The sequence below is a fragment of the Chiloscyllium plagiosum genome, chromosome 11 (genome assembly GCF_004010195.1).
Source record: "Chiloscyllium plagiosum isolate BGI_BamShark_2017 chromosome 11, ASM401019v2, whole genome shotgun sequence".
Classification (NCBI taxonomy): Eukaryota; Metazoa; Chordata; class Chondrichthyes; order Orectolobiformes; family Hemiscylliidae; genus Chiloscyllium; species Chiloscyllium plagiosum.
Window position 1 is genome coordinate 92,979,636 of NC_057720.1, and position 18,019 is coordinate 92,997,654.

Consider the following 18,019-nt stretch of genomic DNA (forward strand, 5'->3'; position numbering starts at 1 on the left):
GTGTGTGTGTGTGTGTCTGTGTGTGTGTGTGTGTGTGTGTGTATGTGTGTGTGTGTGTCTGTGTCTGTGTGTGTGTGTGTGTGTGTGTGTGTGTCTGTGTGTGTGTGTGTCTGTGTGTGTGTTTATCATGTGTACTCAAGTACAGGAAAACAGTGAAACGTGCACAATGTTGCTTAGATACAAAGGTACACAGGTGCAAAACTGTGCACCAGCAGCAACATAGAGAAACAAAGTTAAAAGTAAAACATTACCATTGTTCTCAGAGTAAGTGGAAAAATAAAGAAATAAAGTTAAAAGTTACCATTACAGCTTTTCCTAGGCTATAGAGGAATAAAGGTGAAAGTTCAAAGTCTTTTTTAAATGCACTCCCTGCAAGAACTCAGTCTCGTCCGCCTTGACCCACTCTCCGAGAAAACTTGAGCTTCCTGCTCCCACCAACACTTCAGACTCATTCTGACAATGTGGCACTCAGGCCAACAGCACGTCCACACGCAGGATCTTATGCTGGCAATCCTCCACAGGGCAGGGTGGTGGGCAGTGTGTGTGTGTCAGTTTGTATGAGTGTGTGGGTCTGGGTGTGTGAGTTCATGTGTGTGTATATCTGTGCGTGCGCATGTCTATGTGTGGGAGTGTATTTGTGTGTGTATCTCTGTATGTGTCTGTGTGAGTTTATGTGCGGGTCTGTGTATATCAGTGTTTGTCTGTGTATGAGTGTGACTGTGAGTCACTTTGTGAGTGTGTATGTGGAAAAGTGTGGCGCTGGAAAAGCACAGCAGGTCAGGCTGCATCCAAGAGAGACTCGACATGTCGGGCATAACTCCTTCATCAGGAATGTGAAGGTGCTGGGAGATAATAAGGGAAGTGGGGTGTGGGGAAGGTGATAGGTGGATGCAGGTGGGGGTGATTGTGATAGGTCGGTGGAGAGGGTAGAGTGAATAGCTGGGAAGGAAGATGGACAGGTCAAGAGGGCGGTGCCGAGTTGGAGACTTGGATCCGGGATGAGGTTGGGGGGAGAGGAGATTTGGAAGAGGAGATCTGGTGAAGTCTATGTTGATGCCATGTGGTCCCAAGGCAGAAGATGAGACATTGTTCCTCCAGTGTGGCTTGGATTTGGCAGTGAGCAGGCGCAGGGCTTGCATGTCCTTGGTGGAGTGGGAGGGGAATTGGAAGTTGTCAGCCACAGGGCAGTGGGGCTGTTTGGTACGTGTGTCCCAGAGGTGTTCCCTGAAACATTCTGCGAGTTGGCATCCTGTCTCCCCGATGTAGAGGAGACTACATCGAGAGCAACAGACACAGTAGTTAAGGTGTTTGGATAGAACATATAGAACATAGAAACTTCCTGCAAGTGTAATCGGCAGGGACGTCGATGGCATCCCTCACCTCATACATGTTGCAGGAGGAACATTGCACTGCCTTCACTGCCATCCCTCTAAAGCTGGGAAAATCTGTGCCAGATGTGAAAACATCACTGGAACCAGTTACACTGCCAGTTACACCGGCACCATACCCCACCTTTTCTTCTGCTACATTGACTATATCGGTGCCACCTCGTGCTCCCACGAGGAGGTTCATCAACTTCACAAACATCTTCCACTCTGGCCTCAAGTTCACACGGACCATCTTGGACGTGTCCCTGTCCTTCCTGGACCGATCCATCTCCATTTCCAGTGACCAACTCAACACAGACATCCATTTCAAACCCACCGATTCCCTCAGCTACTTTGACTACACTTCCTCCCATCCTCCCTCCAGTAAAAACACAATCCCTTACTCCCAATTCCTCCGCTTGGCCACATCTGCTCCCAGGAGGAGCGATTCCACTCCAGGACCTCCCAGGTGGCCTCCTATTTAAAGACCGCAATTTCCCCTCCCATGTGACCAATCATGCCCTCCAATGCATCTCCTCCACTTCCCACTTCCAACCTTGAACCCCAGCCCTCCAACTGCAACCAGGATAGAAATCTTCTGGTCCTCATCTTCCACCTCATTAATCTCCAGGTGCAACACCATTTCCACCACCTACAGTCAGACCCCGGCATCAGAGATATATTTCCCTTGCCACCATTATCTGCATTCCATGGAGACCAGTCCCTCTGTGACTCCCTTGTTAGGTATATGCCCCCCACCAACCCAACCTCAACACCCTGCACCTTCCCTTGCAGTAAAGCAGATGTAAAACCTGCACCCACACCTCCCCCTCTCCTCCGTCCAAGGTCCCAAAGAATCTTTTCATGTCCAGCAGGGATTTTCTTGCACATCCACCCACTTCATCTACTGTTTTCGTTGCTTGCAATGTGGCCTCCTCTACATCGGGGAGACAGGACGCCAACTTGAGGAACCTTTCAAGAAACATCTCTGGGACACATGCACCAAACAAGTCCGTCGTCCTGTGGCTGTCCACTTCAACTCCCCCTCCTACTTGACCAAAGACGTGGAAGTCCTGCAACACCTCCCCTGCCAAATCCAAGCCACCCGATGACTAGAAGACGAATGCCTAATCTTCCACCTTGGGACCCTTCAACATCGACTTCACTAATTTTCAAGTTTCCCCTCCTGCAACCTCATCCCAGATCCAACTCTCCAACCTGTCCATCACCCTTCCCACCTATCCACTCCACCCTCCCCACCCTCGGGTGACCATCTGTGTGGAGTTTGCACATTCTCTCCGTGTCTGTGTGGGTTTCCTCCTACAATCCAAAGATGTGCAGGTCGGGTGAATTGGCCGTGCTAAATTGCCCCATAGTGTCAGGTGCATTAGTCGGGGGTAAATATTGGGCAGATTAGATTAGATTCCCGACAGTGTGGAAACGGGCCCAACATGCCCACACTGACCCTCTGAAGAGTAACCCATTCCCCTACTCTATATTTACCCCTAACTAAGGCACCTAACACTATGGATAATTTAGCATGGCCAATTCACCTGACCTGCACATCTTTGGATTGTGGGAACCGCAACCAGGATAGAAATCTTCTGGTCCTCATCTTCCACCTCATTAATCTCCAGGTGCACACCTGGAGGAAACCCACACAGACACGGGGAGAATGTGCAAACTCCACACAGACAGTCACCCAAGGTGGGAATCGAACCCGGGTCCCTGGCACTGTGAGGCAGCATTGCTAACCACTGTGCCACCATGCCGCCCCTTGGGTAAGGGAATGGGTCTGGGTGTGTTATTCTTCTGAGGGTCAGTGTGGAAGGGCCAAAGGGCCTGTTTCCATACTGTAGGGAATCTAAAACAAAATCCCAACTCACCCTCAACCTTCAACTCACTCTTAAACACCAACTCACCCTCAATCCTCAAATTACCCTCAATCCGCAACTCACACTCAATTCATCCTCAAACCCCAACTCACCGTTACCCCCAGTTCAAATCGCCCTCCATCTCTCCTTTACCCTCAACCATGAGTCACATCTTCGACCCTCAACTCGCCCACACACACCCACTCTCAATTCACTCCCATCTCAATGCCTCAATCGCCCACAAACACCAGTCTGTTCTGCCCTCAATCCCTCGCTCACTCTGACCAGACAATGCGTTCCTGGCCTACAGCAGGGCCTGACCCAATGATGAGAACTCCACCATATTGGTGCCTCAGCATGTCCTTGAGTAGCCTCAGTCAGAGGTGGGGTCTCCTTGAGTTGGGATAGACTGGGTAAAATTGAGCCCTCATCACCACCACTTCTTTCTTCGGTTAATCAAGGGGTGGCAATAGTAATCTGAATTACTGGGTAACAAGAATTAAGGAGACGTCGGCAACAGGAGAGATGAGGAATTTTTTTTGTCATTTGGAACACATTGCCTGAAAAGACAGCAAATTGGATTCAATAACAAATGTCAAAAAGAAGGAGTCAAGTAAAAACTTGAAGTGGAACTAAGAGCAGGCCTGTGGAACATTCTGGATTGTTGTGGTGAGAGACTTCCTCTAGGCCTCAAGCTGATGCATGTCCAACCCCAGACCTCCCCCACTATCCCCGATGTTCCCCTGCCTGGAGTGAGTTGTTGCCATGGGAACGGGTACGCCCGCAGGTAACCTGAACCTGAAACCGCAAAAACAACAACAACGGCCTGCACTAATGTGGCGGTCAGGTGAGAAGGAAGCAAACAGGCTGCTCCAGCTGCTCCAGACCCTGAGAATGAGACCAGGCAAGCACCCGCCTCTGCCAAATGTTCCTCTGGAAATCACAAAGAGCATTTGTAGCCTGATTATCTATTATTAAATAGTGTTCCTATTGTCCAAACGCACAAAGCATAATGACGTTGAAAGAGCTCGATTGTGTTACCCGTGTACTTGGGCTCAGCGTGGGATGGCTGTAATGTTTTCACCAAATATGAGAACCGGAATTGTTTACCCACACAGCGTGTGTGTCACTAATTTTGTAAGAATGACACCAGCAACAATAAAATGTTACCAGCTTCAACACAAACCCAATCAGTTTGCTGAAGCAATTAGTCACAGCAATGAAGTGGATCACAGGCTGGAGTTCATTCTTTTAACGACACTGGAACCATTAGGTGGACAATCTAGGTTAGCTCTGCCCCCCCCCCCCCCCACAACCCACAACTCAACCTTGAGCATCTCAGCTTACTGAGAACCTGTGCTGAGTATCCCTGGGCAGGGCTAAACTCCAGGAAAACAGCCACTCTAGTCCAACAGAACTACTTAAGTGTTTCGCCTGGTCAATGTTACTGGGAACTGTCAGCTTGTGATAAAGTTACTGCATTACGTGACTAGCACACACTCGAGAGACACGAATACGATAGCAGTCAATGGAAATTTAAAACCAATTAATTTGCTTTAAAAATTCAATTAAAAATAGCAAACAGTTAGTAAGAGTGACTGTGAAAGTACAGATTGTTGATAAAAAAACCTATCATTAGTTCATTAATGTCCGTTAGGGAATGAAGCTGTTGCCCTCAGCTCATCTGGACTACATGTGACTTTAGACCAATGGCAATGTGTTAGAGACTCACTTGCCCTTGGAGACACTGGATACTGCGAAGACTATGGGCCTTGACAACATTCCAGCAAAGGTACTGAAGGCTTGTGCTCTTGCCAAGCTGTTCCATTACAGTGACAACACCGACATGCATCCAACATTTTGGAAAATTGCCCAGGTATCGCATATACACAAAACGTAGGACCAATCCAGCCTGACCAATTACCAACTTGACCATACCAACCAGATATCCTAAATTAATCTATTGCGATTTTCCAGTATTTGGCCCATATCCCTCCAAACCCTTCCTACTCATATGCCCCCCCCCCCAATTTCTCTGGCAATTCATTCCAACATGTACCACCCTCTGTGTGAAAAGGTTGCGCCTTTGACCCCTTTTAAATCTTTCCTATTTCACTTTCAACTGACACCGTCTAGTTTGGGACTCCCCAACCTTGGGGAAAAGATCTTGGCTAATCACCCAATTCATGCCCTTCAAGATTTTATAAACTTACGTAAGGTCACCCCTCAGTTTCCAACGCTCCAGGGAAAATAGCCTCAGCCTGTTCAGCCTCTCCCAGGAGAAGGGCCTGTGCCCGAAACGTCGAATCTCCTGTTCCCTGGATGCTGCCTGACCTGCTGTGCTGTTCCAGCAATAAAGTTTCAACTTTGATCTCCAGCATCTGCAGACTCACTTTCTCCTCAAATCCTTCAACCCTGGCAACATCCCTGTCAATCTTTTCTGAACCCTTTCAACTTTAATCTTCCCAATAGCAGGGAGATCAGATTTGAACATTCATATTATTCCAAAAGTGGCCTCACCAATGTTCTGTAGAGGCGTAACATGGCAAGCCAACTCTTAAACTCAATGCACTGACCAGTAAAGGCAAATGTACCAAGCTCAATCTCCACTTCCTTGTCTATCTGCAACTCCACATTGAAGGAGCTATGAACCTGCACCCCAAGGTCTCTTTGTTCAGCAACACTCTCCAGGATCCTACCATTAATGTGTAAGTCCTGCGATGATTTGCCTTTCCAAAATGCAACACCTCCCATTTATCTAAATTAAACTCCATCTGCCACTCCTTGGCCCACTTGGTCAGCTTTATCTGGAACAGCAAAAGACTGACAAGCTGAACGGCCTCATCCTGTGCTTGTAGGATCTCACACCTCCTTAGGTTCCCACGGCAACGAGCTGGCTGGCATTGGGTGGCAGAGAAATGAGACTGGTCCGTGAGCAGGCCGGGCAGAGCGAGCTACAAGGTTCCCTGTGGTGTCTCTCAACAGTTGCCAAGAACAGTGAATGATTCATCCTTCCTTCCTGACGCAGCAGGGAGTGATATCCACAATGAGCTGATATGATTGAACTCCCAATCCACTGGTTTGCTCAAACGTCATTATCATTTGCTCAGGAGAGGAGGGATTCAGCCTGGGAGAAATCAAAATGCAGAGCTGAAAATGTGTTGCTGGAAATGCGCAGCAGGTCAGGCAGCATCCAGGGAACAGGAGAATCGACGTTTCGGGCATGAGCCCTTCTTCCTGCTGACCTGCTGCGCTTTTCCAGCAACACATTTTCAGCTCTGACCTCCAGCATCTGCAGTCCTCACTTTCTCCTAGAAGTCAAAATGCAACAATGGTTGGCAAAGAAAATGTACATTTGTCTAGCGTCTTTAACAGAAAGATGGGTCCCAAGGTACTTCCCAGTTGTATAATGAGACATACCATGACACTGAGGCACATTTGGAGATATGAATGCGCTTGGCCCACAGGGAGAGCATGAAGGAGGGGGCAGAGGAGACCAGAATAAAAGGATCTCAAATGTCTTGGAGGGTTATGGAGCTGGAGGAGATGAGTGAGAGAGAGAGAGAGAGAGAGGGAGAGGGAGAGAGAGAGGGAGACAGTGGGAGAGATAAGAGAGGCAGAGATAAGAGAGGGAGAGAGAGGAAGAGATAAGAGAGAGAGAGAGAGAGCAAGAGAGAAAGAAAGAAAGAAAAACATGGATTGATCTGCAAAGAAGAATGTTGTTAGTCCAGCATCTAATGGGCCTTGTTATGAGCTGCAGCTGGGGGTAGCAGAATGTTAGGTGATCTCAGGTTTATTGAGGGGAGTGTGTGGGTCCAGAGGAACTGGCTGGGGTGGTTTTCCTTGGAGCAGTAAAGGTTGAGAGGGGCCTGATAGAGGGGTATAAGATTATGAGGGGCAGAAACAGGGTGGATAGGAAGGCTCTTTTCCTATGTGTGGAGAGGTCACTAACCAGGAGCAAAGATTGAAGATAACACAGAAACTAGGAACAGGAGGAGGATATTCGAGCTTTTGAAAATGACTGATCCTCAATCTCAATCCCGTATTCCTGCCTTTTCCTCATTCTCTTTGATGGTGTTAAAATGTAAAAAAATTATCTTTCTCTTTCTTGTCTTTATTCAATGTCATGACCTCCACAGGTTTCTGTGGTAGAGAATTCAACAGGTTGACCATCCCCTGAGTGAAAAAAGAATGTTTCCTCATCTCAGTCCTAAATGAGTCTGTGTCCTCTGGTTGTAGACTCCCCAGCCAGGGGAAACCTCCTCCCTCCATCGAGTCTGTCCAGCCCTGTTAGAAGTTTGTACATTTCAATCAGATCCCCTCATCCCTCTAAACTCAAGTGAGATCCAAGCCCAGTGGAGTTGGACAGTGAGAGGGGAATTAAGGAGAACTGTTTTCACCCAGAGGGTGGTGGGAGTCTGAAACCCATTGCCAGAAAGGCTGGTTGACTCACAAACTCTCATAACATTGAAGCACCATTTTTTATTCATTCACAGGATGAGGGTATCACTGGCTAGGCCAGCAATTATTGCCCATCCCTAATTGCCCAGAGGGCAGTTAAGAGTGAACAACCTTGCTGTGGGTCTGGAGTCACATGGAGGCCAGACCAGGTGAAGATGACAGTTTCCTTCCCTGACAATCGATAATGGCTATCATTAGACTCTGTGGCAGGATTTGAACCCTGGTACCCAAAACATTAACAGTCCAGCAAGAATACCAGTAGACCTCCCCTAAAAGTATTTAGATATTCATTTGTTTTACTGTAACCTTCAGGGCTATGGGTCAAAAGCAAGAGAATGGGATTAGTTTGGTCAGAGCTTGATTGACCAATGCAAATATGACAGTGTGAATAACCTCCTTCTGTCCCGTAAATGTCTACAGCGGTCTAACTGTGTGGGAATAGCTGAATCTGGAGATCCCAAAGTCATGAATGAGAGTTTCAGCAGTGAATGAGCTGAGGCAGGGGGAGGTCGGGTGGTGTTACTGAGGTGGAAATAGATGACGGAAGAGGTTTACCAGGATGCCGCTTAGATTGGAGGGCATGAGGAATGAGGAGAGGATCTAAAAGCTCAGAGCAGCGGAGGCTGAGGGAAGACTTGATAGAAGTCTCTAAAATTATGGGATGCCGAGATAGGGCTAACAGTTCTTTTCCCAGAGTTGAGACTTCTATTACTGGACAGCATGCATTTAACTGAATTGAATTGATTGAATTAATTGCCATGTGTACGCATATGGCGCCATCTTAGGTACAAAGGTACCTAGGTACAGATTCTTCAGCACAAGTTCTTAGGAAAAAGATTAGAAGATAAAGAGGTAAAAACGTCCAGCATTGCAGATTGCAGGAATATATTAGAAAATGGCGAAATAAAAACTTCAGAACAGCGGTCCTTTCAACCCATTCCACACTGGCACCTAGCCTAAGGTGTGAGAGGGAAGGTTCAAAGGAGGTAGTGGGAGGGGGCAAGTTTTTTGACAAAGAGTGGTAGGAGTCTGGGACGTGCTTTCACGTGATGGTGAAAGCAGAAGTGATAGGGGCTTTTAAGGGATTTTTAGAGGAGCATTTGAGTATGCGAGGGATGGAGGGACATGGACCAAGAGCAGGCAGAAGGGATTAGCTTAATTTGGCATCAAGTTTGGCACAACATGGTGGGCTGATGGGTCTGTTCTTGTGCTGTATTGTTTTATTTTCTACGTTCTATGTACTTTGATCTCGGTGATTACTCAAATGTGAGGCTGGCAGCTCATCACGGGGTCAAAGGATAACTAAGGTTATCCATACTGGCCTCATCTCAGACTGTTTGACACGGAGATGAATGGATCAGCAGCTCAGAACGGAGCTTGAAGTGGGCACTGGAACCAATGGCTTCTGTCTTTCCAGTGTTGAAGGAAGAGATCTCTGACCATCCAGTGCTGGGTGTGGGATACGCAGTCTGATCATTTAGTGACAATGAAGGGGTGTGGAGAACTGGTGGTGAGGTGGAGCTGGCTGCCATCTGTGTATGTGGGAAAAACCAACACTACGCAATCAGGCATTGTCCTCCGAGGGGCAGTGTGTAGGTTAGAAACCGGAGAATAGATCCCTGGGGGACACCAGAGGGAATAGCATGGGAGCAGGAAGATCAACCATTGCAGCAATTCTCTGGCTCCAGTGAGATGGACTAGAATGAAACCAGATGAGAGTTGGATGACAGTGGAGAGGGGGTTTGGAGGAGGATAGTGTCGGAGGTTGGAGATAGGTCAAGAGGGCGGTGGAGGGAAAGGTTACTGCAGTCCCATGGGAGGTCAGAGATGGCTTTGATTAGAGCTGACTCAGTACTGGTGCAGGGAGAGAAACTTGACTGTTGTGATTCAGTGTTTTGGGAAAGACGGGAATGGACTTGGAAGGCGATGAGAATTTGAGAGAGGTAAGGGATCTCGGGACAGGTGTTTGCAAGCTTACAGGGATAAAGCGATGTTGTTTTGAGGAGGGTGGGGGTGATGACAACAGATTGAATGGAGAAAAGCTCAGCACCTGAACAGAGGGAACGGTTTTCAATCTCAGTGACAGTGTGGTACAGGAGGAGAAGGTGAGAATGGGATTGAGGAAACAAGAGGTGGGGGAGGGGGGGTACTCATGGTCAAGATGAACTCTGAGAGGGCATGAGGGAAGAGAGGAGAGAAACTAGAGAAAGCTATGAGCTCAGGCCTTGGGCATGGAGGAGCATTAAAGGTGGTTTGTCTGGCAGCCTCGCGGAAGGGAGGCAGAAGCAGCTGATTGGATCGTCTCCATCTTAGGGACAAAGACACTCCACGTGCTCCTCCCACTTGTTGCTGGAGGTGAGGGTGGAGGGGACAGGGGAGGGGGCTTTAAGCAGATAGTCTGCAATCAGGTATATCTTTACATTTCACAACAGTCCTGGAATAATCAGCAGCTTTAGCAGATGGGAGGAGGATCCGGGAGAGGTTTCAGTGTTCCAGTTAAATCTACCTCTAACTGAGGTATCAGTTGTCCACCAGATCTCCTCAAGTATAGATCCCTTGGCTGACTTGAGTAGAGATGAGTGTTGTAGCGGGGGATTGGCCAGAGTGAGAGAGAGAAATGGTTTCACTGGGATTAAGACATCAAAGGATGGAGGTTAGGCTGTGATTGAGTAAACCAGTCGCTGCCAAAATGTTATGGTGAACAGAGGTTCCAAAGATTGGGATTGGGAGGTGCAACTCAGAAATTTAATGCCTCAAACAGCAAGTAGAACATAGAGTTAGATACATGGTAAAGTTCCTTCTATGCTTTTAAATCGAAGTAAATCTCCCTTGACATTGTCTCCATCAAACATTCCCAGGACAGGGACAGCATGGGGTTAGATACAGAGTAAAGCTCCACTTACACTGTCCCCATCAAACACTCCCAGGGGAGGAACAGTGAGGGGTTAGATACAGAGTAAACTTTCCTCTACATTGTCCTCCTTGAACACAGCCGGGACAGGGACAGCACAGGGTTAGACACAAAGGAAAGCTCCCTCTATCCTCTCCAGAAACTATTAACCTCAGCAACTGATCACAAACCTGTTGAGTCAGGCCTTCTCAGTGACCCGGGGCCCAGCTCTTAGCTGTGTACGAGACATGCTTCCCCAAATGGTCGCCATCTCAGCATTGTATGTGGGATCTTGCTGTGCCGTTCCTTACATTGCCACAGGGGCTGCAGATCCAATGTTTTCCAATTGGCACCAAATCGCTTCAAGTTGTCCTACAAGCGAGGAAAGGCACAAAGTGAATGCATGTCAACCTTCCATTCGACGGAATAGGCCCGGCATCATAACAGGGTACAGTGAGGTCTGCAGATGCTGGAGCTCAGAGTCGAGAGTGTGTTGCTGGAAAAGCACAGCAGGTCAGGCAGCATCCAAGGAGCTGGAAAATCGATGTTTTGTGCCTAAACCCTTCATCAGGATGAAGGGCTTAACATCCTCTTATCCTCCCTCTCCCTGGTTGAGGAAAGGGATTACGATCATGCTATGTGCTAATAAGGAAATAACAATTTAAAAGAGGCAAGTATTAATGTGGGAGAGGCAGGGAGAACCATGTTTTCATCATGGTTGGATAATTCTCTGAAAGAGAGAGTGAGGAAATGGGATTAATTGCAGCGTTATTTTTTCAGACACGTTGTTCAGCAGTTGATTGCAATCTCCAGAAGCCGAGAAACGAGAATCCTGTTACATAACTGACGTGATTTGTGATCCAACTGTTGATTGTTCAGATTCATCACACCATCCTTCACATTGCTGCTCACTGCTGTGGGGAATGAGAGAGAAAACGCCACCAGATTAGGGGAGAGCAATATAATTCAAATAAAATGCAAATGTCTGGAATTCTCTCAAGGGAAATAGGACATAGGCTTCCCGCACATACCTAATGATCTATTGGCTGGCCTCCCAGCTGATATTTCCCTTCCCTCAGCTTGTTATTCAGCCTTTACTGTAAGACACTGTCAATGGTCAGGTTGTACTGTTAAACAAACGGTGACAATTGTCAATTGCTCTGAATCACGTCGACTGCAAGGCCCCATTTCCTCAGACTCCAAATTAGTCACCAAGATTATAAAAAGGTGCCTCGTTCGCCTTCTTTTCCCTCCCCTCTGCCTTAATCTAATCCTTCCTTTTTCTCTCTCTGCATTAGATTTAACATTGAGAATCTCGTATGTGCAAGAGATATCTTTGATTTGTTTGGATAGAATCAAACTCTATTGTCTGTTTGTTTCCTTGGTATGCTACTGTACAGAACCGAACGGTGTTTGTGACAATATGTGTATATATATATACATAAAGATAACTTTTGTGAATAAAGCATATTTTTGAAATTAAAAAATTGAGTTCACCTACTGCCCCTTCACCTTGCTTCTTCTTGTCTCATTCCTAATCTTTCATGTCTATTGCTTGAGGAGATAGATTGCCATGTAAACTTAGCTCCTAATGTCCCCTTGCCCTTGCTGTAACCTTATCACCTCAGTAACATTCTGAACGATATGTTTTCTAGCTGAAAGTTGCAGATTGAAGTTTAGAGATCCTTCATGTATGCCCGGTCTGTCTCTGCCACCACAAATTGCCCTCAAAGTGACTGTGGAGAGGTAGGGACTGTCACACATCTCCCTCTGGGATGTACCTTTGCAAAAGAACTCTGGAGTAAGATACAGTGATTTTTGTTGAGGGCTGTCCCGAGCAGCTCTGTGATGCAGGACTCTCTGCTCTACGGGCTGTTCCTCAGGACACACACACACCAAGACAACTGCGCCTGGAGGACCAACAACTCAGTGAAAGATGGTCTTTGGTCTTCCCAAAACTTGCTGATCTTCCAGAGCAAGGAGTTGACTCTAACTGAGTGTTGCAGACTGGCACCTTCCAAGGTCCAGGACAATGCACTGAGGGACGCACTAACGCTTGGGGTAGCTGCCGCCAAGGCACCGTGGGGAAAGACTGAGGTCTGAGGTCTTCCTGCCAAAATTAAATGGGCGTCTGTTCAGTTATCAGGCCCTCCTGGTGCCTCAGTTGCATATAAATATAATCTTGTTCAAGTAAGAGATGCACTTGGTTTGTTTGGGTAAAGTGAAACTTCAGTGTCTGTTTGTTTCTTTGAAATACTACTGTACGGAACCGAACTACGTGTATATGTATGTATGTGTATATATGTAAAGGATTTTGATGAATAAAGTATTTTTTCGAAATTAAAAACAAAATAGACTCTAAGATGTCTGTGGGGTTCGGGGATGTCAGATTCTGGCTAACTATCTGAGTTCAGTAATACAGCCTCTCCCACAGGACGATACTGATCAGAAAGACGTGATGATCACCACTCCTCTAATGGCTTAACCTGCCTGTCTTTCCATACTAATCAGTTTATAGCCCTCTCTCTCTCTCTCTCTCTCTCTCTGGGCTTCTCTGTCTCAAACTGTGTCAGTAACTTGGTGATTGAGTAAATAACATTTGATAGCACTATCTGTTCAGTGCACTGTATGGCCAGCCATGAATTGGTGATATGGTGACATAGCAGAAATATAGCTGAACAATCAGTCCAAGGGGGTAAGTTAATGATCTTAAAGATACAAGTTCGAATTTCATCTCAGCACCTGGAAGAATTTTGATTCAATGCATTACCTAATTTGGAATAAAATGCTTGTATCAGTAATGAGTACATTGAAATAATCACATTAGAGTCATAGAGTCATAGAGATGTACAGCACAGAAACAGACCCTTCGATCCAACTCATCCAGGCCAACCAGATATCCTAAATTAACCTAGTCTCATTTGCCAGCATTTGGCCCATATCCCTCTAAACCCTTTCTAATCATATATCCATCCTAATGCCTTTTAAATACTTTAATTATACTTGTCTCTACCACCTCCTCTGGCAGCTCATTCCATACACGTACCACCCTCTGCATGAAAAAATATCTTTCCTGTCTCACCTTGAACCTATGCCCTCTAGTTTTGGACTTTCCTATCCTGGAATACCTATGCACCCTATCCACACCCTCATGATTTTATGAACCTCCATAGGGTCACCCCTCAGCCTGCAGCTCTCCAGAGAAAACAGCCCCAGCCTATTCAGCCTCTTCCTATAGCTGAAACCATTTAACCCTGGAAACATCCTTGTAAATCTTTTCTTCACCCTTTCAAGTTTCACAACATCGTTCCTGTAACAAGGAGACCAGAATTGTTCCAACAGTGTTCCAACAGTGGCCAAACCAATGTCAGCAATGTGACTTCCCACCTCCTATACTCAATGCACTGATCAATAGCAATTACTTTGTGGTAAAGTCTGAACTGGTACACTGATGGTTCTTTCAGAGATGAGGTTTGCCGTCCTTAACCAGTCTGGAACAAGGATATATTTGTTATCCCAGAGACTGTGGCACGTTCCTTTAATAGAGCTGGAAGAGTGAATATTTTTGATGAGGAATTTGGTTAGATTCCCTAGTAATTGTGTATAGTTCTGGTCACCACATTATAAGAAGGATGTGGAAGCTTTGGAAAGGGTGCAGAGGAGATTTACTAGGATGTTGCCTGGTATGGAAGAAATGTCTTACGAGGAAAGGCTGAGGGCCTCATTAGAGAGAAGAAGGTTGAGAGGTGACTTAATAGAGACATACAAGATAATCAAAGGGTTAGATAGGGTGGACAGGGAGGGCAGGGACGGCAAAGACGAGGGGACACAACTTTAAAGTGAGGGGGGATAGGTATAAGACATATGTCAGAGGTAGTTCCTTTACTCAGAGTAGTAAGGGTATGGAATGCTTTGCCTGCATCGGTAGTAGATTCACCAAATTTAAGTGCATTTAAGTCATCATTGGACAGGCATATGGACATACATGGAATAGTGTAGGTGGGATGGACTTCAGATTAGTATGACAGGGCGGCGCAAGATCGAGGGCCGAAGGGCCTGTACTGCGCGAAATGTTCTATGTTCTATGTTCTATGTTGTATGACAGGTTCAGGAAAGTGAAGTGTGGTCGGTATAGTGGAGCAGACCAGAGCAGTAGAATTTCCTCCTGCTCCTAATCTTGTCTTGTTTGTACATCTTCCCTCAATTGCCATAGATCCTGTCTCTCAGAATCCTCTCCAACAACTCACCCATCACTGACGTCAGGCTCAGTGGCCTGCAGTTCTCTGTTTTTTTCTTGCAGCCTTTCTTAAATGATGGTCAGGTCTTCCAGTACCTGACGCATGGCTGTCAATGTTACAAATATATCCACTAGGGGCCCCACAGTTTCTTTCTCAGCTTCTACCACTTCCTCTGGCCAGCTCATTCCATACATGCACCGCCATCTGTGTGAAAACATTGCCCCTCTGGCCCCTTTCAAATCTTTCCCCTCTCAACTTTAAACCTATGTCCTTTAGTTTTGGATTCCCCTACCCCTGGGAAAAAGACCTTGGCTATTCACCTTATCTATGCCCCTCACGATTTTATAAACATTCATCAACCTCCTACGCTTTACGGAAAAACTCCCGCTGTTCAGACTCTCCTTATAACTCAAGCCTTCCAATCTCGATAACATCCTTGCAAATTGTTTTTGCATCTTTTCTAGTTTAATTACATCCTTCCTATCACAGGGTGACCAGAATTGTACACAGTTTTCCAAATGTGGCCCTACTAGTGACTTGTACAACATCAACTTGACATCTTAACTTCTGTACTCAATGCACTGACTGATGAAGGCAAACTTCACCGCCCTGCCACCAGAGGAAGTGGTAGTGGTGGGTACAATTATAACAATTAAAAGACATTGGACAGGCAAAATAATAGGAAAGGTTTAGTGGGATATGGGCCAACCCAGGCAAGTGGGATTAGTTCAGGTTAGGAATACCAGGTTTTGGGCGGCACGGTGGCACAGTGGTTAGCACTGCTGCCTCACAGCGCCAGAGACCCGGGTTCAATTCCCGACTCAGGCGACTGACTGTGTGGAGTTTGCACATTCTCCCCGTGTCTGCGTGGGTTTCCTCCGGGTGCTCCGGTTTCCTCCCACAGTCACAAAGATGTGCGGGTTAGGTGAATTGGCCATGCTAAATTGCCCGTAGTGTTAGGTTAAAAGGGGTAAATGTAGGGGTATGGGTGGGTTGCGCTTCGGCGGGTCGGTGTGGACTTGTTGGGCCGAAGGGCCTGTTTCCACACTGTAAGTAATCTAATCTACAGCTCAGCATGGACAAATTGGGCCGAAGAGTCTGTTTCAGAGTCATGTGATTCTACATTCACCACAGCTGCTAATTTGTACAAATAGAACATCTTCTCTCAGCAGTAGATTTATATTGTGGTTGTAACTGCGTTAAGTATCTCTTTAAATACTCCTCACACTATGCTTTGAAGGTAACAGTTCAGTTCGGTTTAACATGTCCAGTTTACGTGCGCTCCTACCAAAAGCAGCCATCATTGATGGCTAGCTCTTTACTCTCTGTTTGATTTGGAGACACTTTGTCAAATTCTGGGATAAGCTTGGTTAGATTTCAACTTCAGGCTCAACAGTGGATCAACACAGGCATGATCCAATCAGACTCAACACAAACACACACGGACACTATTGAGCACATCTTCAGGGCAGATAGACAGGTTGCTGAAGCAGGTGTTGCTATGCTTTCCTTCATTGGCCAGTGCACTGAGTAGAGGAGTTGAGATGTCATGTTGCAGCTGTAGAGGACATTGGTGAGACCAGTTTTGGAATAATACATACAATTCTGTTCGCCCTTCCATAGGAAAGGTGTTGTTGAAGTTGAGAGGGTGTAGAAAAGATTGACAAGAATGTTGCCAGGACTGAAGAGTTTCAGTTATAAGGAGAGGCTGAATAGACTGAGGCTTTTTTTCCCTGGAGCATCGGAGGCTGAAGGGAGATAATCAGCCTCCCTTCAGGTATAGAGGTTTATAAAAACATGAGGGACATGGATAGGATGAACAGCCAAGATCTTTTTCCGTGGGTGGGGGAGTTCAAAACCAGAGGGCATAGATTTGAGGTGAAAGGGGACAGATTTAAAAAAGACCTAAGGGGTGACTTTTTAACACAGAAGGTGATGCGTGTAAGGAACAATCTGCCAGAGGATGTGCTGGCAGCACCAAATATGGCCAAATGCTGGCAAATGGAATTAGGTCAGGTTGGAATGCTGGTTGGTGCGGATGGGTTTGACCGAAGGATCTGTTTCCATGCTGTTAGATTCTGTGACTCTGTGACTGTGCAAAGAATGTTCCATCAAGCAAAGTCCTCTTTACTCTGAACTGAAAGGTGACTTGACAGTTTTCGACTTCTGACTCCTCTCTCTGTATTTCCTGAGAGCCAAGTTTAGATTAGATTAGATTAGATTACAGTGTGGAAACAGGCCCTTCGGCCCAACAAGTCCATACCGCCCCGCCGAAGCGCAACCCACCCATACCCCTACATTTACCCCTTACCTAACACCACGGGCAATTTAGCATGGCTAATTCACCTGACCTGCACATCTGGACTGTGGGAGGAAACCGGAGCACCCGGAGGAAACCCACTCAGACACGGGGAGAACGTGCAAACTCCATACAGTCAGTCACCTGAGGCGGGAATTGAACCCGGGTCTCTAGCGCTGTGAGGCAGCAGTGCTAACCACTGGGCCACCGTGCCTCCCTTAAGTCTTGAGGCTATGATGTTTTCTCAATGCCCCCTTGTTCCCAGGATTGCGGAACTGTCCTGTGAAGGGATGATCAGAGTCTGGTTACTCTTGAGTTTCAAAGATTGAGGGGTGAGCTCATTGAAACCTACAAAATACATACTGAAAGGGACAGGTAGGGTAGAGGCAGGCCAGAGATTTCCCTGCTCAGGGAGTCTAGAACTATCAGGGCTACAATTTAGAATAAGAGTGATGCCATTAAGCACAAAGATGAGGGAAAATGTTTCGAATTGGAGGGTTGGGAATCTTTGGAGTTCTCTAACAAGAGGAAGCTCAGCCTCTGAGAATGTTCAAGATAGAAATTGATCAATATTTGATTATCAAGTGATGGGGGTGTGGGTCAAACGCTCTCACGTGTATAATTAGCCAGGATCATACTGAATAGCAAACAGGCTCAATGGGCTGAATGGTCTACTCCCTGGTCCTGGGCTTTTGTCCTGGGCTTTTGCCAAAGAACTGGAATGAGATAGTTTCTGTCAAAGTTCGTCCCGAGCAGCAGCTCTGTGACACAGGACACTGCTGTAGACACACACCGACTGCATCTGGAGGACCATCGACTCAGTGAAGGAGGCCCAGCGGTCACAAGTCTTCCAGTGGGTGGAGTTGCGTTTGCCCAAGTGTTGCAGGCTG

General features: G+C 46.7%; 1 protein-coding gene across 1 annotated transcript in view; it reads left to right on the top strand.

Moving 5' to 3' along the window:
• Positions 1 to 18,019, top strand: part of LOC122554083 (vesicle-trafficking protein SEC22b-like) — a 74,021-nt gene that overhangs the window by 26,647 nt on the left and 29,355 nt on the right. Inside the window, exon 3 of the mRNA XM_043698536.1 lies at positions 948 to 959. Coding sequence (XP_043554471.1) covers positions 948 to 959 — 12 coding nt within the window. The remainder of the gene's footprint in view (positions 1 to 947; positions 960 to 18,019) is intronic.